Genomic DNA, 18,262 nt, shown 5'->3' on the forward strand with positions numbered 1-18,262 from the left:
TCCCGGTATCCCTGCAAACCGGGGTGGCACAGTGGTTAGCATTGCTGCCTCACAGTGTCAGGGACCCGGGTTCAATTCCAAGCTTGGGTCACTGTCTTTGTGGAGTTTGCATGTTCTCCCCGTGTCTGCGTGGGTTTCCTCCGGGTGCTCTGGTTTCCTCCCACAGTGTAGCCGAACAGGCGCCAGAGTGTGGCGACTAGGGGGATTTCACAGTAACTTCATTGCAGTGTTAATGTAAGCCTTACATGTGACACTAATATGTAAACTTTAACTTAAACTCTCTTGAGATAATGATCCAATTCTCTTTTGAAAGCCATGATTGACTCTGCCTGTGTCACACTCGTGGGCAGTGCATTCCAGATTCTAGCCACATGCTGCCTGCAAAGGTTTCTCTCCAAGTTGTTTTAAGTCCCTTGATCTTTCACCTTAAACTCATCTCCCCTGGTCTTGACCCTTCTATCAACATTTCTGTTCATCCACTTTATCCACACCCCTCATGGTTTTGAACTCATGATCTTGTCCTCCTCGCACAGATTTATCTCTTTCATACATTTACTTATATCTAATTGGTGTGGGCACACCTGGAATATTGTGTGCGGTTTTGGTCTCCTTTTCTGAGGAAAGATGTTCTTGCTCTCGAGGGAGTGTAGCGAAGGTTTACCAGGCTGATCCTGGGGATGGCGGGACTGATGTATGAGGAGAGATTGATGAGGTTAGGATTTGTTTTCCCTGGAGTTCAGACAAATGAGGGGGGAATCTCATAGAGATTTATAAAATTCTAACAGGACTAGACAGGGTAGATGCAGGGAGGATGTCCCCGAGAGTGGGGGAGTCCAGAACCAGGGGTCACAGTCTGAAGATTCGGGGTAGACCATTTAGGACGGAGATGAGGAGACATTTCTTCACCCAAAGAGTGGTGCGCCTGTGGAATTCATTACCACAGGAAGTAGTTGCTGCCAAAACATTGAATGTATTCAAGAGGCGGCTGGATATAGCACTTGGGGCGAATGGGATCAAAGGTTATGGGGAGAAAGCAGGATTAGGCTGTTGAGTTGGACGATCAGCCATGATTGTGATGAATGGCGGAGCAGGCTCGAAGGGCTGAATGGCCTCTTGCTGCTCCTGTCTTCTATGTTTCTGTGTATCATACAATCTATATCTCATATATAAAATGTCAAACCGATTTAAAACCCTGAATGAATCACATTTTTGAGCAAAGAATTTTTTTCCCCTAAAAAGCATGAACCCTCAGGATGTGAGCACCATTGTCCATCTCTTAACTACTCTCGAGAAAGTGATGGCGGGCAACCTTCTTGAACTGCTGCAGTCCGTGTGGTCAAGTTAACTGACTGAATATTTTGGAGAATATGGGAGGGACACGACAACAATGAAGCAACGGAATACAGATGTTTTACTTATTATCAGTGTCACAGGTAGGCTTACATTAACACTGCAATGAAGTTACTGTGAAAATCCCCCAGTCACCACACTCCGACACCTGTTTGGGTACACTGAGGGAGAATTTAGCATGGCCAATGCACCTAACCAGCACGTCTTTCGGACTGTCGGGGGAAACTGAAGCACCTGGAGTAAACCCACGCAGACACGGGGAGAATGTGCAAACTCCACACAGACAGTGACCCAAGCCGGGAATTGAAGCTGGGTCCCTGGCGCTGTGAGGCAGCAGTGCTAATCACTGTGCCACCCTGCCGCCTGTTCTTCATGTTGGTTTGTGTGGGCCCTCGTTTGTGTCAATCATAGTTCCACCCGATTTTGCCTGGAGCTTCCTAAATGTGAATCAATCCAGAATGATGATGAAAACACATTCCTGAGGGTTCGGGGTGGAGGAAGGAAGGTGGCTGGGAATAATGGAGTGGTGGAATGGCATGAACAGGTGAGCCTGGATTCAGGAAAGGAGCAAAAACCATCTGCATTTATATAGCACCTTTAACAGAGTAAAACCTCCCAAGGCACTTCATAGGATCAAGTGGCACGGTGACACAGTGGTTAGCGCTGCTGCCTCACAGCGCCAGGGACCCGGGTTCAATTCCGGCCTCGGGTCACTGTCTGTGTGGAGTTTGCACATTCTCCCCGTGTCTGCGTGGGTTTCCTCCGGGTGCTCCTGTTTCCTCCCACAGACCAAAGATGTGCGAGTTAGGTTGATTGGACATGTTAAGTTGACCCTAGTGTCAGGGGGACTAGCAGGGTAAATGTGTGCGGTTACAGGATAGGGCCTGGGTGGGATTGTGGTCGGTGCAGACTCGATGGGCCAAATGGCCTCCTTCTGTACTGTAGGGATTCTATGATTCTATGAAGAGATTTGATAAGGATGTTCAAAATCATGAGGAGGCTAGACAAAGCAGGTAGGGAGAAACTGTTCCCGCTTGGAAAAGGAGAAACTTTTTCACGTAACAAGTTTTTTACACAGTGGGTGGTGGGCGCCTGGAATTCGCTGCTGGGGGAGGTAGTGGAAGCAGATACGATAGTGACTTTTAAGGGACGTCTGGACAAATACATGAATAGGATGGGAAGAGAGGGATATGGTCCCCGGAAGTGTAGGGGGTTTTAGTTCAGTCGGGCAGCATGATTGGTGCAGGCCTGGAGGGCCAAAGGGCCTGTTCCTGTGCTGTAATTTTCTTTGTTCTTTGTTCTTTAGTTCGGGCCTGGATGTGTGGTGGGGACAGGTCCAATTGAAGAACTCAAGAAGACATTAGATGATTATTTAAATAGAAACAATGTGCAGAGGTATGGGGAAAAGGCAGGAGAATGGCACGAAGCCATGATGCTCATTTGGAGAGCCAATACAGACACAATGGGCCAAATGGCCTTCTTCTGTGCCGTAACAATTCTGTGCAACCAGACAAAGACTGGACAAAAGTTTGGTCAAAAGGATTTAAGGAATTTTTCAAGTGTAAAAGTGTGGTAGAGCAACGGAGAGATTGACAGAGGGAATTTCAGAACTTAAGGCCCAGGCAGCTGAAGATACTGCCACCAATGATGGAGTGAGGAAAATTGGGATGTGGAAAGAGGCCAGGATTGGAGGAGTGCAGAGATCTTGGATAGTTTCATGGCTTGAAGAGAGAAGGATGAAATGACAGAGTGATTAGAAATAAAGGATTACGATTTTCAAATCGAGGTGTAGAATGATAGAATGACAGTGCACAAGGAGGCCATTCGGCCCATCAAGTCTGCACCTACAACAATCCCACCCCATGCCCTAACCCCACAACCCCAGACATTTACTCCACTAATCCACCACATTCCAGGACATGAAGGGACAATTTAGCATGGCCAATCAACCTAACCCACACATCTTGGACTGTGGGAGGAAACCAGGGCACCTGGAGGAAACCCACGTAGACATGGGGAGAACGTGCAGACTCCACACAGACAGTGACCCAAGCCGGGAATCAAACCCAGGTCCCTGGAGCTGTGAGGCAGCCGTGCTAACCACTGTGCCAAAGTGCGTACAGAAGTAGTGTAGTTTATTAGAAAGCCAGTGTCGATTAGTGGGTCGGGGGGTGATGGGTAAACAGGGTGTTTGCTGAGGGTTTAGGATTAGGGCAGCAGAATGCTGCATGAGCTGAAGTTTATGGAGGGCGGAAGCTGAGATTCTGAACAGGGGTGGGAGAAATCCATGAGCTCCTCACACATTTACCATCAGAGTGAAGACGGGGAGTGAGGAGAGGAGGCTCCATGGCAGAGGGGTAAAACGTTGCACTGAATGAGTTAGAGGATACCCTGACCGAAACATAAATCAAACCCTGAGGAGACTTTCCCACTTGCCCAAAATATTCAGTCAGCTGACTTCCATCTTTGAAAATGTTCGCAGGAACAGGAGGAAGCAATTCAGCCTCTGGAGCCGGTTCTGTATTCAAGTAGACCCTAGCTGATCTGTACCTTATCTCCAAACATACCCAACATAACAATCTACCCGGTGAAAGGTTGTTGGCTTTAAATGATAAGGTCGTGTTGCGTTGGCAGAGGTGGCATGCTATTGGCCTGCAGTGGGATCTTCCAGTCCTGCCACCATCAACGTGTTTTAGAAACATAGAAACTAGAAACAGGAGGAGGCCATTTGGCCCTCCGAGCCCGCTCCGACATTCATTTTGATCATGGCTGATCATCAAATTCAATATCCTGATTCCCGCCTTCCTCCCATATCCCTTGATCCCTTTAGCTCCAAGAGCTATAGCTAATTTCTTCTTGAAATCACACAACGTTTTGTTTTGGCCTCAACTACTTTCTGTGATGGTGAATTCCACACATTCACCACCCTCTGGGTGAAGAAATTGCTCCTCACCTCACTTCTAAAAGGTTTACCCCTTAACCTTAAACTAAGACCCATTGGGGGCAGCATGGTGGCACAGTGGTTAGCACTACTGCCTCACAGCGCCAGGGACCCGGGTTCAATACCGGCCTCGGGTCACTGTCTCTGTCGAGTTTGCACATTCTCCCCGTGTCTGCGCGGGTTTCGTCCGGGTGCTCCGGTTTCATCCCACAATCCAAAGATGTGCGGGTTAGGTGGACTGGCCATGCTAAATTGACCCTAGTTTCAGGGGGACTCGCAGGGTAAACATATGGGGTTATGGGAATAGGGCCTGGGTGGGATTGTGGATGGTGCAGACTGATGGGCCGAATGGCCTCCTTCTGCACTGTAGTGGTTTTAGGATCCTATGACTCTAGTTCTGGATTCCCCCACCATTGGGAACATTCTTTCTGAATCTCTCCTGTCTAACCCTGTTAGAATTTTATACGTTTCTGTGAGATCCCCTCTCACTCTTCTAAACTCCAGTGAGTACGATCCTAACCGACTTTTCCTGTTGTTCACACCCTCTGCTGCCAGGACTGGAAGATCCCGTCGACGGGAATGGCTGGAAAACGTCAGCCTAAGTTTGCATCTGGCTCCACAGATGCTGCCAGTCCTTCTTGGTATTTCCAGCATTATTTTGTTTTTATTTCAGATTTCCAGTATCGACTAGATTTTGTTGAGAGAAAAAAATCAATCCTCGTTCTGACATTTTACACTTTGATCTTTAGGCAGCTGAGTGGGGAGTTCCAGACTGCCATTCCACACTATGAAAATCCCCTGGTCACCACACTCTGGCGGCTGTTGGGTACACTGAGGGAGAAATTAGCACGGCCAATGCACCTAACCAGCACGTCTTTTGGACTGTGGGAGTGAACCGGAGCACCCGGAGGAAACCCACTCAGACACGGGGGGAACGTGCAGACTCCACACAGACAGTGACCCAAACCAAGAATCGAACCCGGGTTCCTGGCGCTGTGAGGCAGCAGTGCTAACCACTGTGCCACCGTGACGCCCGTCCACTTCAGACATTTCACATGGCGGGGCAAGACGATACAGAGTCACAATCTGTTACCACCCCCCCCCCCCCCCCCACCTCCCCCCGACCCTCGCAGATTTTCCGCTTAATTAAGACAGAGAATATTTCAGCTGCTTCTTACGTCCATCAGTAGGGGAAGCCTCGTGACTCGCTGCATAGGGAGGATCAGAAATGAAATCATGGGCAGGTTCCTGCACTCAGGGTGAGCCTCAATCTTGGTCAGAATTTCTTTGAAGTTCGGATTGGTATTTCTGGAGAGGTGGGGGCGGGAGGGAGGAAGAGGAATTACTGTTGTGAAAAAATCAGTGTGGCAATGGGCATGAAGACACAATTCAAACTTGAAACATAATTACATTTCAACAATAAAACATTGCTCAAAGCTTCTTCATAACCAAACACATTGCTGGAAGGGTAACTTCCTGCTCTGTAATAGGAGAGTGTTTCTGCATCCAGACTTGCAACTGTGCGTTAGCGTTGTAAACAGGACTGTTCACATGAAGATTATGTCAGGAATGAGATTCATTACGCACAGTCTATAGGGCTGTTTCAACACATGCCATTAGAATTCCCTGGGCTGGAAGTCCCCAACCGCCCCCCCCCCCCAACCAGGTGCGGGATGGCAGCCAAGGCGGCCAATTAGTGACCACTTAAAAGATTCTTCCAACTGTCACCGTGATCTTACTTACAGCGGGGAGGTTAGGGACTGGCACCAACGTCCAGTCCACTGGGTAAAACTCAGTGGACTGGCAGCTAAACGAATGGGAAGGGCATCTGCTTTTTGCATCCCCTGTGTCCATTAGATGCTCAACCGCCAAGCCTCCCCAGTGCTGCGTTCCCCACCCCTTGACCTCTCTCCCCCTCACCCCCCAGCCACACTGCCAAAGTCTGTCAGCCTGGCCCCAGCGAGACCCCGGACTCACCTCTCCGCCTGGGCTGCATCACTGAACAGCTTCCTTGGAGACTGCTATAGTCCCAGCAATGGCCACTGTCTCCCAATGGCACTGCTGGGGGACAGATAGTGTCACTGGCCATTTTGGCTGCCAGAATTCTGCAATGCCAGATTTTTTTCCCAGTGGAGGGCAAATATTCCCACCTCAATGGTTTGATCACGGTTAGATGGGGTGAGCTGGCTAAGGGGAGGTGGGATTTATTCAAACTGATCTGGGACCTGGACATTGTCAGATTGCTTGGTCAGTGAAATCAGGACATTTGGGTGGGATGTGCATACTTATCAAGAAACCTAATTCAATGAATGGCCTGAACATCAGATGGGTTCCCTTCGGGCAGTGTGGCCCCTGCAAACAATGTTCCTATCGGAAATTTCCAGGCGATCCACTCTGATCAGAAAACTCAGTCACTTTCCTGAATGACGCACGCCAAATAGACACATTTGCAGCGCAAATTGATTGCATTATTCCTCATGAAAAAAGTTTGAGGATACATGAATACCTAACCACTCCACCCCTGACATCTCTGGCTAAACTCCAATCAATTTCAGAACATCACCTCAGTCCCAATAGTATCAAACTCCCTCACCTCAATCCCAACAGACTCAAACTCCCTCACCTCAACTCAATCCCAACAGAATCAAACTCCCTCACCTCAATCCCAACAGACTCAAACTCCCTCGCCTCAACTCAATCCCAACAGAATCAAACTCCCTCATCTCAATTCCAACAGAATCAAACTCCCTCATCTCAATTCCACCAGAATCAAACTCCCTCATCTCAATTCCACCAGAATCAAACTCCCTCACCTCAACTCAATCCCAACAGACTCAAACTCCCTCACCTCAATTCCAGTAGACTCAAACTCCTTTACCTCGACTCAATCCCAACAGAATCAAACTCCCTCACCTCAACTCAATCCCAACAGACTCAAACTCCCTCATCTCAATCCCAACAGACTCAAGCTCCCTCACCTCAATCCCAACAGACTCAAACTCCCTCACCTTAATCCCAACAGACTCTAACTCCCTCACCTCAATTCTAATAGACTCAAACTCCTTCACCTCAACTTAATCCCAACAGACTCAAACTCCCTCACCTCAATTCCAATGGACTCAAACTCCCTCACCTCAACTCAATCTCAGCAGAATCAAACTCCCTCAACTCAATCCCAACAGAATCAAACTCCCTCAACTCAATCCCAACAGAATCAAACTCCCTCAACACAATCTCAACAGATTCAAACTCCCTCACCTTGATTCAAGTGGATTAGAGTTCCCTCAAATTAATCCCAAACTCAAGCTCCCTCAACTTGATTCAAGTGGATTAGAGTTCCCTCAAATTAATCCCAAACTCAAGCTCCCTCAACTTGATTCGATAAACACAAACTTCCTCCACCCTATCCCAGTGGATGTGAATTTATCACTTCTGATCCAGTACCAGCCCAGTCTACCCAATAGATCTCAACTCTCACCATAAAATCATAACCGATTCCACCTTCCTCCACTCTTACTCAACAGACCGAAGATTCCTCCACTATTTTGCAGCAACTTCAAGCTCCATGCACTAAATGGTAATTACCCAAATAATAGTAATCTCTCAGACCCACCGACGAGGAAGAAATGATGAACAGCTTTTTTCTTTGCACAACACAGAAGGTTTTTGACGTACTCACAGGAGTTTCTGAAGTGTGCGTTGCTGGTAGACCTCATTTGAGCAGTACGTTACATAGGGGTCAAAGGTGGATGTGGCATGCTTCTCCACAATATCACTGATATCAGGTATCAGAGCATTCTGCTGGTACCTGGCTTCAAGTTCCTTGAAGAATCTGTGAAAGCAACACAGAAAAAGAGCTCAAATCCAGGGATCCAATGGCTTTCTTACCTGATGTAAACTCATTAAATAGTCACTCCTGCATCAGTTTAATCACAATCCCCACCAGCCCATCAAACAATGTTCAATATACAATCGCAGAGGGTCCGTTCCCCTTCTGAACTGGGACAATACAAAATCTTTAGTTGTTGATTCTTATTATTAGCGTATCTTTATATCCATGCCATTTTTATCCTTTGAGGAACAATCATAGAATCTGACAGTGCAAAAGGAGGCCATTCGGCCCATCGAGTCAGCACTAACCACAATCCCACCCAGGCCCCAGCCCTACAACCCCAAGCATTCACCCTAGCTAGTCCCCCTGACACTGAGGGGCAATTTAGCAATAATGACAGGGCGCAGAGGGTTCCCAAGCTCATTGCCAGTCTGTTGAACTGCGTTGAATGCTTCTTCCGTGGTCAACACATCCTGGCCTTGGACTTGAACCTGGAGGTTCTGATCCAGCGGTAGGGACACTACCACAGTGTCACAAGATCCCTAGTTACTGATAATATTTCTGGTTTGGTACTAAATAGGGTTCATAGACTGAAGTCCCTGGCAGCAACAGGGAATAAATCTAAAACTGTGCTTCTTCTCCAAGACATCTCCGAACTATGATTGTAACACGATATTCTGCACTCTCGCGTTTCCTTCTCTATGAACGGTATGCTTTGTACGTATAGCACGCAAGAAACAATACTTTTCACTGTATGTTAATACATGTGACGACAATAAATCAAATCAAATCAAATCAAAGACATCATCGGATGGCTGGGACAGGCATTGAGACAAGACTCATTCAAAGTTAAAATAAGTGTCTAAAGAACCAGAGAGGGAGAGATCAGGATTTTATTTTTAATTCAGTGAGTTGCGGACTGGAACAGATTGCCTGAGAGACGGAAGATTCAATTGTAACTTCCAAAAGGAACTGGATTAATACTGTACTTGAAGGGAAAATTGTGCGGGATTATGGGAAGGAATCACGGATTGGGACTGATTGGGAATTCTTGCAAAGAGCCGACACTGCGACCATGAGCCAAATGGCTTCCATCTGTGCTGTAGCATTCCATAGTTCCAATTAACGGTGACCTTTAACCCAAATGGTCAAATTTCCATCACTTTTTGCAAAGTGTTTAGAATCTTCATAGAATCACAGAATCCCTACAGTGCAGAGGGAGACCATTCATCCCATTGAGCCTGTACTGATAACAATCCCACCCAGGCCCTATCCCCATAACCCCACCCATTTACCCTGCTTATCCACCTGACACTATGGGACAATTTAGCATGGCCAATCAACCTAACCCACACATCTTTGGACTGTGGGAGGAAACCGGAGCGCCCGGAGAAAACCAACGTAGACACGGGGAGAATGTGCAAACTCCACACAGACGGTCACTCGAGTTTCCTTCGGTTGCTCCGGTTTCTGCCCACAGTCCGAAAGACATACTGGTGAGGTGCATTGGCCATGCTAAATTCTCCCTCAGTGTACCCGAACAGGCGCCAGAATGTGGCGACTAGGGGATTTTCACAGTAGTTTCATTGCAGTGTTATTGTAAGCTTACTTGTGACACCAATAAATAAACTTTAAAAACTTTAAGAAAAATGGCAGCAGAATCACGCCCATCTCAATGCAATTATTCTTTATCTGTGACTATAGTCTCTCAGCAACACACATTAACATCCACTCATCCGTCTATTCAGCATGGACAGTAAAGGCGGGCCCTGTCAGCAATGTAAGAAGTCTCACAACACCAGGTTAAAGTCCAACAGGTTTATTTGGTAGCACAAGCCACAAGCGTTCGGAGCGCTGCTCCTTCATCAGGTGATATAACAGGGCATATAAACACAACTCCCACTCACCTGATGAAGGAGCAGTGCTCCGAAAGCTTGTGGCTTGTGCTACCAAATAAACCTGTTGGACTTTAACCTGGTGTTGTGAGACTTCTTACTGTGCTTACCCCAGTCCAACGTCAGCATCTCCACATCCTGATAGCAATGGCCAAATCAACAAGAATTGGCTGAAGTCACACCTTGAAACTTCCTGCAGACCACGTCTTAACGCACTAACTTTACTTTTCTGAACTGGTTACAAAGGGTCCCATTAAATCAAAGTCAATCAGTGCTAGGGAATGGTGGAGAAGGACACTCTGTAACTCTGACTGAATAATGAATTGAAGGGGTTGCTTTTCAAAGGTTATTTATTTAATATTCTTTACGCAACAGTGAAGCCAAATGAAACCTCTTGCACACAGGGCCCCTCATCGAAAAAAAACAAACGCTGTGAGATGAGATCGAGACAGTGTTGTGTTAGTCCTGTCAGTATCAGCCCTGGCTCAGATGATAACATTCACACCTCTGAGACAGCAGGAATCATCTATTTACGACCCACTCCAAAGACTTCAGCACAACATCTCAGCGGACACTCCCAGTGCACTGAGGGGGTGCTGCATTGTTGGAGGTGCTGTGTCTTGGATGGGATGCTAAACAGAGAAACCAACATCCCCCCTCGCTCCCCCCCCCCCCCTCCCCCACTCCCCTCTCAGGGAGTAATCTGAAAAAGAATTGTGGGTGCCACAGTGGTTAGCACTGCACCAGGGATCCAGGTTCAATTCCCAGCTTGGCTGACTGTGTGGAGTTTGCACGTTCTCCCCGTGTCTGCGTGGGTTTCCTCCGGGTGCTCCAGTTTCCTCCCACTCTCTGAAAGACATGCTGGTTAAGTGCATTGGCCATGCTAAATTCTCCCTCAGTGCACCCGAACAGGCACCGGAGAGTGGTGACTGGGGGATTTACATAGTAACTTCATTGCAGTGTTAATGTAAGCTTACTTGTGACACTAATAAAAAAAAATTAAAAACTTAAAACTGGGGAGTTTGCCCAATCTCCTGGTCAACAAATGATCCGGTCATTAACACGTCATTGTTTATTGGCCTTTGGTGTGTGCGTTCCCTACAGTGCACCAGGGATGAGTTAAATTACATTTCAGTGCTGAATGGCTTTAAACTAGTTTGGGACATCGATTGGGGGGGGGTGTTTTACCGTCTTTGAAACTTTTCTGCAAGATCGATTGCAATGAGCCTGGCCACCAAAGGAAATAGTTTCCATCGACCCCAACAAAGCCTTTCATCATTTTAAATGCCTCAATTAAGACACCCTTTACTCCCCCCTTACCAATCTGAAATAAGTTTGAGTTCTCTGTCCCTGAAGGTGCTTGCTGTGCAACAGTTCATGGTTCAATAGCCGAGAACAAAGGCAATCTTGCAACTCTGCACCCCCCCTCCCTCCCCCCACATTGTCTGCTAACTGATGATTGTGATTTTATGTCACTAGTGAACCTAGCTTCTTCCCTGCTGCCATCAGACTTTTGAATGGACCCATCTCACATTAAGTTGATCTTTCTCTACACCCTAGCTATGAATGTAGCACTACATTCTGCACTCTCTCCTTTCCTTCTCTATGAACGGTATGCTTTGTCTGTATAGTGTGCAAGAAACAATACTTTTCACTGTATGTTATTATGTGACAATAATAAATCAAATCAAATCTTAAAAGTATGTGGTTAAACTTTGCCGATCAGTGCACATCGTTATCCGCTGCTTATTCTCCAAAAACGGGCTATAACTTGCAAAGTGTCGACTGGATTCCTTTGTTTGAGGAGCACTACAGAAACAGCGGGTGGTGTGAGTGAAGTCAAAAGCACAGGAAGGTTTCAATCTGATATACAAATACAATTCAGCCTCCAATCAAACACTATGAATTCCTCCCCACATTCACAGCAACCGGCAGATTTCAAGACACTTACAATCCAATAAAACAGGACTGGTAATAAAGAGTTTCGTGAAGGCAGTGCCTTCAACACAGAGGGGTGTCACTATTCAATGGAGGGGCCCGTTCAATCATTAATGTCCTGCCGTTTGCAAACTGTAACTATGGGGTTTAAGGGTGGGAAGTCCTGGGAAACCGAGCAACTCGAATTATACCCACTGTTGGGAGTCACAGACATTGTACGGAAAGGTTCGAATACAGAGTTAAATGCGAGAGAATCTGTGATTAAAAATCTTCTGCTGTGTGGAGTGACAAACTGGAATTATTTACCTCAGAACACAGAACAAGGGAAGATTAGCAAAGGCGGTTGGGGGGGGCGGAGTGTAGTTTGGCAACCAGAGGATGCAGGTTGATTATAACTGACACAAGCCTCAGAGAGATGAGGGGAATGGGTTTATTGCAGAAACTTGTATCAATTTGGAACAAATGCTCTTGATTTTTCCAATCTTCAAATCCCTTCATGTCCTCCACTCTCTCGAACCCCCTCCAGCCCAACAACCTCTAGGTGTCACGGTGGCACCTGGTTAGCACAGTGGTTAGCACTGCTGCCTCACCACGCCAGGGACCCGCGTTCGATTCCCGGCTTGGGTCACTGTCTTTGATTTTTTTAAAATTTGATTTATTATTGCCACATGTATTAAAATACAGTGAAAAGTATTGTTTCTTGTGCGCTATGCAGACAAACCATACCATTCATAGAGAAGGAAAGGAGAGAGTGCAGAATGTAGAGGTACAGTCATAGCTAGGGTGTAGAGAAAGATAAACTTAATGCAAGGTAGGTCCATTCAAAAGTCTGACAGCAGCAGGGACAGTAAGAAGTCTCACAACAAAGAACAAACAAAGAACAAAGAACAATACAGCACAGGAACAGGCCCTTCGGCCCTCCAAGCCCGCGCCGCTCCCCGGTCCAGGATTGAATCCTGAATCCAGGATCCCCGCCCAATTTTCCAGCCTATCTACATACTAATATCCTATCCACCGAGCTGTCCCTCACAGCTACGATGCTTTGTTCATCACCAGGTTAAAGACCAACAGGTTTATTTAGTGGCACAAGCCACTAGCTTTCGGAGTGCTGCCCCTTCATCAGGTGAATGGAGAAGCTGTCCTTGAGTCGGTTGGTACGTGACCTCAGACTTTTGTATCTATTTCCTGATGGAAGAAGGTGGAAGACAGAATGTCCGGGGTGCATGGGGTTCTTGATTATGCTGGCTGCTTTGCCGAGGCAGCGGGACATGTAGGCAGAGTCAATGGATGGGAGGCTGGTTTGCGTGATGGATTGGGCTACATTCACGACCCTTTGTAGTTCCTTGCGGTATTGGGTATTGCGGTACATGTCAAATTACCCCTTAGTGTAAGGGCGATTAGGGGGGTAAATATGTGGGAAAATGGGGATAGGGTCTGGGTGGGATTGTTGTCAGTGCAGGCTCGATGGGCTGAATGGCCTCCTTCTGCACTGTAGATTCTATGAGACCTCTGCGCTCCTCCAATTCCGGATTCATGTGCATCCCCGAATTTGATCACTGCGTCATTGGCTGTGCCTTCAGCTGTGGAATTCCCTCACTGAATCTCTCCACCTTGTCACCTCACCTCTGACACAACACACTCTTTACCCTTCCCCTATGACCAAGCTTTTAGTCCTCCTGTCCTAATATCTCCTATGTGGCTGGATGTCGCATCTTCCATACAATCTGATGCCCTCCCTTGTGGCAAGTATGGTGGTGGTGGCTCAGTGGTTAGCACTGCTGCCTCACAGTGCCAGGGACCCGGGTTCGATTCCAGCCTAACATTTGTCAATTCCTGCCTCGGGTTACTGTCGGTGTGGAATCATAGAATCCTTACAGTGCAGAAAGAGGCCATTCAGCCCATCAAGTCCGCACCAATCACAATCTCACCCAGGCCCTATCCCCCATAAGCCCACTTATTTACCCTGCTAACCCTCTGACACTAAGGGGAAATTTAGCATGGCCAATCAGCCTAACCCGCACATCTTTGGACTGTGGGAGGAAACTGGATCACCCGGACGAAACCCACGCAGACACGGGGAGAACGTGCAAACTCCACACAGACAGCAACCCAAGCTAGGAATCGAAGCCGGGTCCCTGGTGCTGTGAGGCAGCAGTGCTAGTCTCTGTGTCGCTCTAAAACCTTGCCTGAGTTAGCACATTCTCCCCATATCTGCACGGGTTTCCTTTGAGTGCTCCAGTTTCCTCCCACAGTCCAAAGGTGTGCGGGTTAGTTGATTGGCCATGCTAAATTGTCCCTTTATGTCAGGGGGGTCAGCAGGGTAAATCCACTGGAATGAAGAGCTGGTCGTATGAGGAACGTTGAGGACGCTGGGTCTGTACTCTTTGGAGTTTAGAAGGATGGGGGGGGATCTTATTGAAACTTACAGGATACTGCGAGGCCTGGATAGAGTGGATGGGGAGAGGATGTTTCCACTAGTAGGAAAAACTAGAACCAGAGGGCACAACCTCAGGCTAAAGGGACGATCCTTTAAAACAGAGATGAGGAGGAATTTCTTCAGCCAGAGAATAAAGAACAAAGAACAAAGAAAATTACAGCACAGGAACAGGCCCTTCGGCCATCCAAGCCTGCACCGACCATGCTGCCCGACTTAACTAAAACCCCCTACCCTTCCGGGGACCATATCCCACTATTCCCATCTCATTCATGTACTTGTCAAAATGCCCCTTTAAAGTCACCACCGTATCCACTTCCTCTACCTCCCCGGCAATGAGTTCCAGGCAACCACCACGTTCTGTGTAAAAAATCTGCCTCGAACATCTCTTTTAAACCTTGCCCCTCGCATCTTAAACCTATGTCCGCTAGTAATTAACTCTTCCACCCTGGGAAAAAGCTTCTGACTATCCACTCTGTCCATGCCTCTCATAATCTTGTAGACTTCTATCAGGTCTCCCCTCAACCTCCGTTGCTCCAGTGAGAACAAACCAAGTTTCTCCAACCTCTCCTCATAGCTAATGCCCTCCATACTAGGCAACATCCTGGTAAACCTTTTCTGTATCCTCTCCAAAGCCTCCACATCCTTCTGGTAGTGTGGCGACCAGAATTGAACACTATATTCCAAGTGCGGCCGAACTAAGGTTCTATAAAGCTGCAACATGACTTGCCAATTTTTAAACTCAATACCCCGGCCAATGATCTTGACTACCTTCTCCACCTGCATTGCCACTTTCAGTGACCTATGTACCTGTACACCCAAATCCCTTTGCCTATCAATACTCTTAAGGGTTCTGCCATTTATTGTATAATGGTGAATCTGTGGAACTCTTTGCCGCACAAGGCTGTGGAGGCCAGGTCATTGAGTGTCTTTAAGAAAGAGATAGATAGGTTCTTGATTAATAAGGGGATTAGGGATTATGGGGAAAAGGCAGGAGAATGGGGAAGAGAAAAATATCAGCCATGATTGAATGGCGGAGCAGACTCGATGGGCCGAGTGGCCTAATTCTGCTCCTATGTCTTATGGTCTAAATGTGTGGGGTTATGGGAATAGGGCCTGGGTGGGATTGTGATCTGTGCAGACTCGATGGGCTGAATGGCCTCCTTCTGCACTATAGAGATTCTATGATCCTATGAGAGTGGTGATCCCACTGCGACCTGATTAGGTTCAAGTTGTGAAGGCTTGTGGACAGCCTGCTGCCCAGATGTTGATTGAGGCCTTTAAATGGGGTCAATAATGTCCGCTTACGGGTCTCACCGTTCCTGGTATTCAACCAGTGGCAGGCGGGGAACTCGCTATGCGGCAGCCTAACATTTGTCAGTCTATGGGGGAAGAGCACAAAACCACTTGCCTGGAGAAGCAGAGACTGACCGACCTTCGAGAGGGGGAGCAGCTGTAAGGGTCGCCCCTTTTACAGCACATGAGTGAAAGATTTGAGCACAGTGGGGGGCAGGAGTTGGAATTTGATGCTTGTGGGCTGCGTCCAGCTGTCCCCACTTATTAAGGTGAACGGCATCCAGTCAGAGCCCAGTTCAAGTATTTTATATACATTTTAAATGTATACACTGAGTTCTCTGTTACAGCGGCAGTCGGAGGCTGTGGCATGTAACACAGCACGAATAAATTCCAAGTCAAAGTCCAAGAATTCTTGAAAAAAGCATGTGGAAAGGGTGGGACATCTTTCGGAGGTAGAGAGAGAGACAAATGACAAAGGAGGGATGTGTCTAAGAGATATAGATAAGATAGGAATTTTTAAATCGGAAGAGATTAAAACAGTGACAGTTCCCCTAATCATAATCACGTTTAGCTTTTAAACTGCCACTGGGGTTTGGCATCTTTTACAATTGAATTTGACGGCGGAGATTTTATTGGTTTCATTTTGCAAGTTGCGAAGTACTGGTAAAAGTGGCTGCCGCAGTATTTCTGACTAATCCTCACCCTGTTCTGCTGGCTGTTTCTGGGACCCAAAGACCCTTCGGCCCTCCAAGCCTGCACCGACCATGCTGCCCCGACTTAACTAAAACCCCCCTACCCTTCCGGGGACCATGTCCCTCTATTCCCATCCTATTCATGTATTTGTCAAGATGCCCCTTAAAAGGCCCAGCTGAAGTAATCTTGTACAAAGACAGTTTTGAAATGTGGAGTTGTAAAGTATGCTCTTCTTTTCTCTCTCGGAAGTGGAGCTGTTTACTGATTAAGCTTCAAATTGAGACAAATCTCGGGGAATTATCTGTCAACCTCCCAGGAAACATGCCTGGAATCTCCCAGAATAAACAGTTAAACTCCAGGCCACAGCTGTGAGAAATCAGCAGGGACTGCAAAATATTTTGTTCCTCTTATTTTCTTGGAATATTTTCAGCTTTTCCATAAAATGATTGGGAATGGAGACAAAATGCTCTTGAGCACATTAGCTGAAGGTGTGGCCTCATGTGATCCAACCTTCTGGAGAACCTCCAACTGGAGTTGCTTATCTGAACTCAGCTGGATCCACAATAGAGTCCGGAGTTCAAAGCAACTGAAACTCCTCTCTGAACTTCTCCACTTCTCAAACACGTTCAATTTCTTCAACCAACCCTTTTTAAGGAGAGGTGACGGCCTAGTGGTAATAATCCAGAAACTCAGCTAATGTTCTGGGGACCCCGGTTTGAATCCCGCCAAAGCAGATGGCGGAATTTGAATTCAATAAAAATATCTGGAATTAAGAATCTACTGATGACTGTGAAACCATTGTCGATTGTTGGAAAAACCTATCTAGTTGACCAATGTCCTCCAGGGAAGGAAATCTGCCGTCCTTACCTGGTCTGGCCTACATGTGATTCCAGAGCCACAGCAATGTGGTTGACTCTCAACTGCCCTCCAAGGGCAGCTAGGGATGCGCAATAAGTGCTGGGCAGCCAGCGACGCCCATGTCCCACAAATGAATACAAATAATCTCTCCAAACCTGGCTTGTTATCCATTTTCCTTCTGGTGATCTGCAAAACATCTTTGGATGTGTTTTTACCTGAAGGCTGCTGTACAAATTTACACTGCTGAAAGATGCCAGACTCAGGGGGCATAACTATAAGGTTCGTGGTGGAAGATATAGGAGGGATGTACGAGGTAGGTTCTTTACTCAGAGAGTGGTTTGGGTGTGGAATGGACTGCCTGCTGTGATAGTGGAGTCGGACACTTTAGGAACTTTCAAGCGGTTATTGGATAGGCACATGGAGCACACCAGGATAGGGAGTGGGATAGCTTGATCTTGGTTTCGAAAAGGTTCTGCACAACATTGTGGGCCGAAGGGCCTGTACTGTGCTCTACTGTTCTATGTTCTATGTTCAAAAGGAGTGGCATGTGAATCTAAAGTTTGTTCAAAGGGTTACATTACTGTACTGTAGAAAATTAACAGCACAAGAATAGGCCGTTCAGCCTAATAGCCACATGCCACTGTTTATGCTTCAGAAGAGCCTCCTCTCACTCCCTCCTTCATATGCCAGCCTATCCTGCTTTCTCCCTCATGTTTCTCCATAAAAGCCTCCGTGATCCACATGGCTCTCGGTGTCACTCACTCTTCCCACCCTCCCAATGCTCCCCCATTCCTTTCTCTCAAAGTCAACATCAGACTGCTACAGTATTCCACAACCACCAGCTGTCTCCCTCATCCCAGCTACTGTTCATGTATCAGCCAGTGTATTGGCAGTGACAGGAAGCCATCCAACAGCAGGGTTTAATCATAGCTAATATACACAGTTACACAGTGAGTTACAAGGTGCTGTCAGCTTTATAGAAAGGATGGTGAGCAACGTTCTTTGTGGATTCGAGAACAAGTGGA

The 18,262-nt window shown here is 47.1% G+C and overlaps 1 protein-coding gene across 3 annotated transcripts in view; it reads right to left on the reverse strand.

The window, feature by feature from the left end:
- The window catches only part of LOC144486746 (rho guanine nucleotide exchange factor 26-like), a 204,128-nt gene that overhangs the window by 78,369 nt on the left and 107,497 nt on the right, over positions 1 to 18,262 (reverse strand). For 2 of the 3 annotated variants that reach the window (XM_078204785.1, XM_078204777.1), the window contains exons 7-8: positions 7,971 to 8,123; positions 5,470 to 5,599 (exon numbers count right to left, since the gene is read on the reverse strand). In XM_078204785.1, coding sequence (XP_078060911.1) covers positions 5,470 to 5,599; positions 7,971 to 8,123 — 283 coding nt within the window. The remainder of the gene's footprint in view (positions 1 to 5,469; positions 5,600 to 7,970; positions 8,124 to 18,262) is intronic. The other variant, XM_078204795.1, reaches the window with a different exon arrangement.

Source organism: Mustelus asterias, chromosome 3, assembly GCF_964213995.1.
Source record: "Mustelus asterias chromosome 3, sMusAst1.hap1.1, whole genome shotgun sequence".
NCBI lineage: Eukaryota > Metazoa > Chordata > Chondrichthyes > Carcharhiniformes > Triakidae > Mustelus > Mustelus asterias.